This window comes from Lycium barbarum, chromosome 1, assembly GCF_019175385.1.
Source record: "Lycium barbarum isolate Lr01 chromosome 1, ASM1917538v2, whole genome shotgun sequence".
Taxonomy (NCBI): domain Eukaryota; kingdom Viridiplantae; phylum Streptophyta; class Magnoliopsida; order Solanales; family Solanaceae; genus Lycium; species Lycium barbarum.
Window position 1 is genome coordinate 157,809,726 of NC_083337.1, and position 10,254 is coordinate 157,819,979.

At 35.6% G+C, this 10,254-nt stretch overlaps 2 protein-coding genes across 2 annotated transcripts; one reads left to right on the top strand and one right to left on the bottom strand.

Annotated features, from left to right (window-relative positions):
- Positions 1-282: 282 nt before the first annotated feature.
- Positions 283-2,552, bottom strand: LOC132623721 (tetraspanin-8-like). The gene is made up of 2 exons (XM_060338550.1): positions 1,766-2,552; positions 283-776 (listed from the first exon to the last, which is right to left on the bottom strand). The coding sequence occupies exons 1-2, from the start codon at positions 2,261-2,263 to the stop codon at positions 468-470; spliced, it is 807 nt and encodes a 268-aa protein (XP_060194533.1). The 5' UTR covers positions 2,264-2,552; the 3' UTR covers positions 283-467.
- A 2,143-nt stretch (positions 2,553-4,695) lies between these two features.
- On the top strand, positions 4,696-9,989 carry LOC132600148 (uncharacterized). Its single transcript, XM_060313253.1, has 6 exons — positions 4,696-5,037; positions 5,686-5,828; positions 6,767-6,910; positions 7,026-7,211; positions 7,433-7,557; positions 9,522-9,989. Exons 1-6 carry the CDS (start codon positions 4,833-4,835, stop codon positions 9,745-9,747), a joined length of 1,029 nt encoding a protein of 342 aa, XP_060169236.1. The 5' UTR covers positions 4,696-4,832; the 3' UTR covers positions 9,748-9,989.
- The last annotated feature ends 265 nt before the right edge of the window (positions 9,990-10,254 follow it).

Sequence of the window (10,254 nt, forward strand, 5' to 3'; positions counted from 1 at the left end):
TTACAATGATGGTGATTGATGAATACAGGCGGAGACACCTCACATCAAAACGGTGTCACGCTTGATTGGAGACAAAAAATAAATGTAGAATAAATTGACTTTTTTTTTTTTTTGGTCTCTAATTGCTACTTGGTTCCCTGTCAAGCGCCTCTAATGTTACACTTTGATATTTTTTTGAATCCCTCAAAAGACTAGATTCAATTAATAGTGAAACGCCAGAACCTAATACATAACTTATCCTGTTCAGGAAATATTTATTGGCTGAGAGAAGACTTTGTATCATCAGTACAAAAGTGAAGATTGAATAACATTCCAAAATTTACAAATCAATACAAATTGGAATTTACAAAATGTTTAACAAAGTGGTACTCAAGTCCTTCTCACAAATTAACAAAAATGCAGCATTAATGTCATAGTTAGCCAAGCCAAATAATAATTAAGCTCCTTCTTATCACTTAGAAAATAAATTATGGGTAGGGTTTGTAGGAGTATCCCTTTGATCTGTTGTTCCTCAAAGCACAGCAACCAACAGAGTAAATGATGATGATAAAAACAAATATACAAAAGTTTAAAAGTGTCATTTTGTTCCAATTTTTCTGGATAGTATCAATGTATGAGGCCTTGCATGATTGACAATTGAAGCAGAGCTCGTTCTGTGTATTGCTCCAAGTCTTGCAGTCACTGTCTGGCACGGCTGGTCCTGCTTTCGGCATAGTCCAGTATGTTGCATTTGTGAACTCAAAGCCGCAGTAAGTAGGTGGTTTACAACAACTCGACTGCACCAAGAAAAACAATTAACATGCATGTTTAAAGTTAGTGGTAGCAAAAGGTAACCCCCATACAATCTATTCAAGTTTAAATGAGTTGAGTTATGACTTATTTATTGAATTGACCTAATCGGTTGAACCTGAAATGGCCTATTAAACTATTGGGTCAAATCACGTTGATTTCCGCTAATATCTCCTTTTTAGGCGTTCGTTTAGATTTTGTCTCCATTTTTAAAAGTTATGTAAATTTAGGTTTCAGGAAATTATCCTTCTGGAAAACGTTAGACTCAGAACTAATTTTGCTCATATATTTCTCAACCTTACGATAAAATATTAGACTATCGTCTAATGTTATGTTATAACTACAAAATTTAAAAATCATGGTCTTATTCTTACATTTTCTCAGAAAACTTTTAGTTTGTTTAAAAGAAATTTCTTTCGACCGGTCTAAAATTTTCATAAGTTGCAAGAGAAATAAAAAAAAAAGGTCATTTGCTAAACAATTTGTCGAAAAAAAAAGGGATAACTCGTGAGAATTTCTGGTCAAAACAGGTCAAAGAGTGTTGCCAAAAGGTTGAAATGCAATCTGAACTAAAATTTACAAAATCAAATTTGGAGATTGAAAATATGTTAATGTAAAAGAACTTAAGGTTTTGTTTCTTATAAATTTAAAAGAAATTAAGCTTCTTATTTCCCTCTTTCAAAAATAAAAATAAAAATAAAAAGGAGGGGAAGTTAGGTCATGTTGGACGGATTGAATTATGATTCGTTATTTGGTTCATCTAGAATTAATCATTGAATTATGATTCGTTATTTGGTTCATCTAGAATTAATCTATCTTGACTCGAATAAACTTTAAATAATTTGGGTCATGACGTCGTGACCCTCGATTTTGACCCATTCAAATTCAATCTAATTAGCGTGGTGACCTCTAGGCAAAATAGAGTAGCACCCAACACAAAGAAAACAAATGAAAGGGTAAAGACAAAAAATAAAACCTGAGCAGTGGAGAGGCTATATTTGTAAAAATCAGCGGATTTGCCACGAGGAATCATTTGACAATATTTGAAAGTAGCCATACAACTCTTAATTTCTGCCCAATGTTTGTCATCCACAACATGTTTCTCCAACCAATTCTGCCAATCTCCAAATTTAGCTTCATTTCCTCCTTTACCAGACAAAGCCTTTCCCACTCCCTTATTAGTAACCAAAATGGTGAAAACAGATAAACAAATCATCCCCACAATTAACAAAAACAGAAAAAACAAATATATCCACAAGAAAAATGAGGCCCTACAACAAGATCCAATTAATCCCATTAATGAAAGCACTAAAAGTGACCCCCCAAATATTATTAAAGGCATGTATAATGATTTTTGACAGAGGCTTTTGCCTTCATCTGCTTTAAACCAAAGGCCAAATCCTAAGGCCATAATTGCAACCATAAAGGTTAACACGTTCACAAATGAGATCAAGAAGTTGCTTACACGAACCATTTTTTTTTTTTTTTAGGTTTCTTTATGTATATGGGAAAAAATGATAGTAATGTGAATAGTATGAAAGATCAGATTCCTAAGGGTTGAGAAAGAATCAACCCCAGAAATCTGATCAGTCTATGTTCTTTGTTATTTATTTCTCTTTTTGTTATTTTTTGGTTTGTGTATTGTTGGGTAGCTGTGGAGGATGTCAAATAATGTGCAGAAAAAGGTGGAAAATGAAAGAAGCCTGTCTGGTTGAAATGATTTTACTTTTTACTGTTTCATTTCATTAGTAAAGAGTCCACGGTTAATTAATCAAAGCGTGTGCATTGCGATGTTTTTAATTTTTTCAGTTACTTCTCATGTTAATTAATGCAATATAGTACATGGGTGGTTTATGAATTTGATAGATTTCCTCGTACAGGGAACTGCCACATAAGATAGTTTGTTCAAAAGAAGAAATGTCTTTGGCTGAAACTGCCACATAAGATAGTTTGTTCGAAAGAAGAAATGTCATTGGCTGAACCACATAGTTTTAGAAAAACTTCAACGGTTACGCTTTTTTTGTTTTGGTATAAACGAAAAAAACACATAAGTGTGGAAATAGCAGAGCTATGATTTTTATTAAGAAAATTTAAAATACTATAATTTATGTAACATGTAGTTCTATTTATATATTAGTAAAAAAATAGTTCTGGCAAGCAAGAAGGAAACAGCAGCTGCTATGTATGGAGCTCTAATTTACCATACCTAGCAAGCAAGAAACTGGAAACAGTTTAGGCAAATAAATGTAAATATAGAGTTTTTGATTACACAGATCAAAAAGGAATTAAAGGAGAGATTAGAATTGGTTATAGGTTCTAGGAAGGCTAGGCATTGCCAAGGTTTGATTCATAGGTTATGTACTTAGCTTACATACAGTATGTTTTTTGTTTTGGCTTTCGCTGGGTCTGGAGCTCTTAACATCTTTCCTAGGAAGTGGTTTAGACTTCTGGATCCTCTTTAGTTTGTAAATACTTTGTTTTGGCATGGTCATAATTCACAGTTTATTGCCAAAAAATAAAAATAAAAAAAATTCTGCTCCTCAGTTGAAGAGTGACTTGATAAAAGAACTAAACACAATTCAAAACAGATATTCACTTCTGAGTTCTGAGGCACGAGTAAGTCTCTATGTAACATTGATCACGTCAGATGGAGACATCTCATGGTAGAGTGTTCTACATATTTGTTTTTAGTATATTTGAAGTTAACCTTGGAAGAAAATTATTTGCCGTTGTGAAATTGGTATTTTGTTTTGTTTTGTTTTTATTTGGGAAAGATGTTAGGGATTTTTACCCTGATTTTCTTATCAAATTTGAGTTTTACTTTTCTTTTGAAGGAAAGTCAAAGCATTACCATAATTATTTTTACTTTTCCTAAAAGAAAAATATGATTCTCTTCCATATTGGACATTCCTTTGTCACGGAGGAAAATATTTTGATATCTATAAATTGAAGACGTTCTTCCCACAACTAGAATACAATAGCATCCACAATGTAGGGTTCAAAGTTTTGTTTAGGGGGAGATTTTTCTCTCTACAATTTTTATAGTTTTTTTATATTAGTTTTTCAATATGTAAGTCACTTGATCAAATCAATATTATAATATTATGTCTTTTTAGTATATTTTTCTATGCTGTCTGATTTTCGTTCAAGGTTTGCAATTATTAGCTTCTGCATAACGTCCTGATTATTTTCGACCCCAACAAGCGGTATTCGAGCCAATGTTAAACGAGGTAAATACAGGTTCAAGGCGGGTTCAAATCAAGAGCAATCAATTTGGCGATAATGAAGAGTTTTGTCAAAAAAGAAGAAGAAGAGGTTTATGACGTTCCATTTGCGCCCTTTTTCTCTTCTTTTCTTATTTGGAAAAACATTAAGATTTAAGGGTACGTTTGGTACAAGGAAAGTATTTTTCATGGAAAATGTTTTCCAGGAAAATAAACGTTTACTTATTTTCTTGTGTTTGGTGGCAAAAATATTTGCATATAATCTAGACAAATATTATGGTGGGTGGTGATGGGCTTGGGTTGGGGACTTGGGGTTGGGGTGTGAGTTCAAGGGTGAAGAGGAACAATCAATGTAGAATGCCCTTGTTTTTCCTGTTTCCACGTGAAGTCATTTTTAAGAAACTTTTTTTCAGAAGAATATGTATTTTTTAAAATTTTGACGAATATTTATACATGTATTAGCTATTTCACTTTGCATAAAATAATATATAGATTTCCTTATAATTAATACATGTATTAATTATGCAGATTTCTAAACCAAATACTGTACTAATTTTATACATAAATTACTCAATTCATAACTAGCTACTAAACACAATATTACTATTTTAATACATGAATAATTTCCGACAAAAAATACATGTTAAAAACTGCCATACGTTCAAGTCAACAAGTAAGTGAAGAAAACGATAGGCATACATGTGCACCCAAAAGTATGGAAAAACTGAAAAATTGTATACTCCTAAACTAAACAAATAAAAGAAGAAGAACAAAAACTTGTTTGGATCAGAGTAGTAGAACGAGAAGGAGCTGAAGAAAATGGGATGCTCGTTGTCAGGTTTGAATGGCTTATACGACGCCGTTAATGGTGGAGGTGATGTTTGGATCAATGATAACCGCTTCAAGATCATTCGCCAGCTTGGTGAAGGTGGTTTTGCTTATGTTTTCCTTGTTAAAGAAGTACTTTCTGACCCTTCTAATCCTGGTGTTTCCAAGAAATTCAACGACCCTTCTCACATCTCAGGTACTCAATCCATTACCTGATTCAGCGTTCCATTTTTTGCCATCTTTTTCTCATTCTTGTCATCTGAAAATTGGGTGAGTTATGATTTTTTGGTTAGGCATATTAATTTATAATTACACGGGTAAGTTCAATATCAGATATTGATATGACTCTTATGTATTGTTTTCGTTTACTTGCGCTGAGTGGTCTGAAAATTGTGAAAAGCTAGGGTAGTTTGGGTTCTTAATTCGGGTCCAATCCGACCCGCTAGCTTTTCTAGGAATACTGAGACTTTTCTTGCACCAGAGTGATGATGTTTCCATAGAATGGTCATTCTTGAAAATTGAATCTTTGATGCATAGGCTGATAATAAAGGATTATAACTCCAGAAGGCGCTTATTCTCTGAGCAATTGGATGTTTAACTCCTATAGCTCGGCAGTTCTGCAATACTTTTAGGTCAAGTCAGTAGACCATATTTTCGTTACTTATGAGCCTGGTCCTATCTGATTGTAAATTTTTTCTTTTGGAAAATAGTGCAAGTTATAAGCTTTGTCTGTTGTATATTGTTTGCATGATCTCTTATTCTATATTGAATTATTGAAAGTTTGTCATTTTTCCATGGATTTGGTGATTTTTTGATGTTCAAAGTTCACTGTCTGAATGTGTAGACGATGGAACTTATGCCATGAAAAAAGTTCTTATTCGGAATAGTGAACAGCTGGAGATGGTGAGGGAGGAGATCCGTGTTTCATCTCTATTTAGTCATCCCAACCTGCTTCCTCTACTTGATCATGCTATCATTTCGGTCAAGGTAATTGCTGCAAGCGCCTTAGGTTTGTTTTAATTTGCTCATGGAATGAAAGATCTGCACTTCTCTCTAATCACTCTGATTATCTGTGGGCTTCAAACAATTAGGTTGTGGAAGTATTATGTTGAGATTGCACTGTCATGCGCAGCAGGTGATACATGGTATAATTGTTTATCATTGGTACTGAATCCTATCATAAGAAGTTGTTGCTCCTACACTTTGCTTTTAGATGAGGGTGGAAAACGGTGTTATTAAAGACCATCGCTTCGTCGCTTAAAAAGATGAAGCTATATGAAGCGAGGGGTTATTGCATCATGGGCGTAGCCATGCGCTTCAAACTATGACGCACAAATTTATCCTAACCAGAGGCGATTTGATTGAATCTCAACTTTGAGGAGTTGCATTAACATCAACATTATTGTAAAATGGATGCTAAAATTATTTTTTTAGATTGCAATTTGATTGTTATTGTGCTAAATGTGCATATGCTTGGTATTTCTGTTTTTAATTTTCCATGACTTGTGCGCTTCACTTAAACAAGCGTGCTTCATTTCTCACTTCTTGCGTTTAGCCCCATGGACTTTATTGCTTTTTTGCTTTTGAAAACACTGGGAACACTAAACAAAAAGTAGCTTGAACATTCATGCAAGTTGTCAAAAGAAGTGTTCTCCTGTATCTCGTTTCTTTTGCAGAAGGGTAGGGGGTGGGGTATGTACTTGAGGAGTCCTACATGTTTAGAAGTATTTAAATATTAATCTTTGAACTCTTTCTGCTTTTTGGGCACGATACTCATGTTTGACAAGCTTCCGTTGTCATTTAGGAAAATAGAAAAGACACGCCATAACTGCGATGACTGATGAATGATGCCGCTTTCTGTTTTCCTAGTTGCTTTCACATCTTAAGCCATTGGATTTTATCTAAATAACTTATTTATTGGATAGGTCTCACAGGATCAGTCTTTGAAGCATGAAGCTTATTTATTATTTCCAGTGCATTTGGATGGGACATTACTGGATAATGCCAAGGCGATGAAAGCTAAGAAAGACTTCTTTTCCACTTCAGATGTGCTTCAAATATTTCGTCAGGTGAACAAGAAATAGTATATTCAGCAAAGTAGGCGCATTTTTCACGGTTTTCTGAGATACAACTGTGACGCCAATAAATGCTTTGTTGAAACTTGAAAGAAAAGTTTTTGTGCAGCTTTGTGCAGGACTCAAGCATATGCATAGCTTGGATCCCCCCTATGCACATAACGATGTCAAACCTGGTAATGTCCTTTTAACACATAGAAAAGGACAGCCACCACTTGCAATGTTAATGGATTTTGGAAGTGCAAGTCCTGCAAGAAGGCAAATTCGCTCTCGTTCAGAGGCCCTACAATTACAGGTATTTCTTGGTTCTGATTCTTCTATTATGTTATGCTATTTGTATGCCTGTAGACTTCTAATGTTTGCTTCTTCGAACCTTGCTAAAGTGATTTTGCAAATTTCAATTAGTTGTAACGGGTGTTATCTTCATTATTGAATTCTATATCTTTATATCTCATACCTAACCCATTTTATTGCAATTTCTTGATCTGCTTTCAATTTTTGGTGCTGGTTATGTAGGAATGGGCAGCTGAGCATGTGTCAGCACCTTTCCGAGCACCTGAATTATGGGATTGCCCAAGCCAATGTGACATTGATGAAAGGACTGATATCTGGTCATTAGGTTGCACTTTATATGCAATAATGTAAGACTTCTATATACTCTTGTGCAGATAGTTGTAGCTTTTCTTGTGAACAGAAAAATAAAATTATTCTCTTGTCTATGTAGCTGTTAGTTGCATCAAGATTGTCCAATAATTTTTTGTTTGATGTGATTAAGACTATTGGCCTGCTTAGATCCACCATGCAATTTCCGGCATTTGACATGCATTCTGTGAATTTAGTAATTTGGTGCTTGTACCGAGGCGTGGTACTGGTATGGTCTAGTGGGGAGTTGCCCTGTTTAATAGAATAGTTAATCTGTAGTTTTGGGCTAAGTTATTTGGACTCTTCACTTTTGGTGCCGCACCCATGTCGACACGACGTGGGTGTGGGATCTGTACCCGATTTGGTCAAATGATTTTGGGTACTTTGACCAAAATCGATAGAGGAATTGAGACAGGCAAAGATTCCTGAAATCAACACAAAAGCTAGGGCTATTGCAATAGCTATGTTACACCTCTATATCATTTGCAATAGCCATGTTACACCAAAAAATAGTAAGGAGATACATCTGTACTTGAGCCCGTTTGGATTGGCTTATAAGTTGGCTTATAAGCTGTTTTCAGCTTTTTTGAGTGTTTGGCTGGCCAGCTTAAAGTCATTTTATGCTTAAAATAAGCTCAAAAAAATAATTGGACCCATTTGACTTAGTTTATCTAAAGCAGCTTATAAGCTGAAAACAGCTTATAAGCCAAAAAAAATAAGTTGGACTACCCCAACTTATTTTTTTCAGCTTATAAGCTGCAAACAACTTTAAGCTGTAAGCCAATCCAAACGGGCTCTTAATAACAATTACAGATTCAAACTTGCTCTCAAAAATCCGTGCATTCTTTTCCGTCGAAATAGTCCACTCTATTTTGGGCATACTTGTATAACTCTATTTTTTAAAATATTTGAATTATTATTAGCCGAATCCCAGCACCCGTGTCCGTACCCCCGAATCTTAAAATGAAGATCATGAAGGATCCGACCTCTAGATCCGCACCCGTATCGGACAGCCGCACCCGAGTCCGAGCAACTTAGGTTTTGGGAGGTCTAGTGAACAGCCAGGCTGGCTTAACAAGCATTATATGGGGAAATCAAACATAAAATAACACTTTCTGTTGTACAAATAAGTTGGTAACATTAAATTACCAGTTTCAAAAAAAAATAAGTTGGTAACATTGGTGCCCAACCAGCTTGTGCCTAGACTAATCCACTGGGAGCCTCTTATAGGCAACAATTACAGGTGCCTGCTAATCATGCCCTCCCAAGATGGAGCAAATATGTTCACATAGAGTGTGATAGATCGGATTCGAACCTGGGACCTCCTGGTCAACACCCTATGCCTTGACCACTCAGTCATCCCGTGGTCATCCCTCGGAGACTAGATAGCTGTCTGTCTTACGAGCAGATGGTTAGGGTTGAATTTATATATGTCATGAGTCTCGGTTTTAGCATGCTAGTACTTCTCAGGCATCGTTTTACTGATATACAAGCCTTGATCATTAGACAAGGACGTGCTATAGGAGTAGCCCATTACCATCAGGTGGAATTGCCACAACTTGGGCGTTCTTCTTAGCAAGAATTATTGCGGTAGGATAATGGCTAGGAGGATTCAAAGCCAATTTTTTATCAGCAACCAAGGGTGTGGTCTAGTGATCAATAAATTGGGAGGAAATGCATACGGTCTCAGGTTCAAATCCTACCGGAGGCCAAAAGACACTATGTAGTTTCTTTCCATCTATCTAAGCTTTGGTGGACAGAGTTACCCGATACCTATGCTGGGGAAGGTAACCGGTAAAACACTCGAGTTGCAGCCCCACCTGAACGCGAGATACTTGGTGCACCAGTCTGTCCTTTTTAATATATGATTTGTCTGCATACATATTTAACTATGAAATTGATTTTGATGTGGTCAGTCCCAATAAAAAGTAATCATATTTACACTTCGTGTATTTAACTGCAGGTATGGCGTATCTCCTTTCGAGTATGCACTTGGGGAATCTGGTGGAAGTTTGCAGCTGGCCATTGTAAATGCACAAATAAAGTGGCCAACTGGGCCTAATCCTCCATATCCAGAGGCCCTACATCAGTTTGTAACATGGATGCTTCAGCCTCAAGCAATAGTTCGACCTCGAATAGATGATCTCCTAATTCATGTTGACAAATTGATCTCAAAGTTTTCCCATTAAAAGGACGAGAGGAGAGATGTTGGGTTAGTTTACATATGCGCGATCCATATATCTTTGCATGTTATGTAATATACCATATGTTGCCGTTCATTCATTCACCTCTTTCCTATCAAAATGTGATAGAAGAAGCAATAGTTCTCTGTTATTTAGTGATAGAAGAAGCAATATACGTGTGGCTCGAGTTTTATGGAAGTTTTCTGTTCATTTACAAGTAAATCTTGAATTCGGTATCTCTTTCCCTATGTAGAAGGATCTTACACCGTAGTTGCATAGTCAGATTGCTGTTGATAGTCTATTTAACCAACCTTTTGAGGTTAGACTTTTCCAATGTATGAATACAGGCAGATCTCAAAGTCTAAGTACTTGATTAGGCTGTGGTTTTCTTATTTTTATCAATATTCTGGGGTTCGTAATTTTTTTTTGAAAAAGGCCTTCAGGCCGTTGAATCTCAAAGCTTTTCGCTCTAATGGTTTTCATCCTATTAATCTTAGTGAAGGCTAATTTAGA

Coding starts and splice junctions, on each gene's coding strand:
- LOC132623721 (XM_060338550.1), bottom strand. CDS start 2,263: ATGGTTCGTGTAAGCAACTTCTTGATCTCATTTGTGAACGTGTTAACC. Junction 777..1,765: donor ATAGCCTCTCCACTGCTCAG/GTTTTATTTTTT, acceptor TTCTTGGTGCAG/TCGAGTTGTTGTAAACCACC.
- LOC132600148 (XM_060313253.1), top strand. CDS start 4,833: ATGGGATGCTCGTTGTCAGGTTTGAATGGCTTATACGACGCCGTTAAT. Junction 5,038..5,685: donor CGACCCTTCTCACATCTCAG/GTACTCAATCCA, acceptor CTGAATGTGTAG/ACGATGGAACTTATGCCATG. Junction 7,212..7,432: donor CAGAGGCCCTACAATTACAG/GTATTTCTTGGT, acceptor CTGGTTATGTAG/GAATGGGCAGCTGAGCATGT.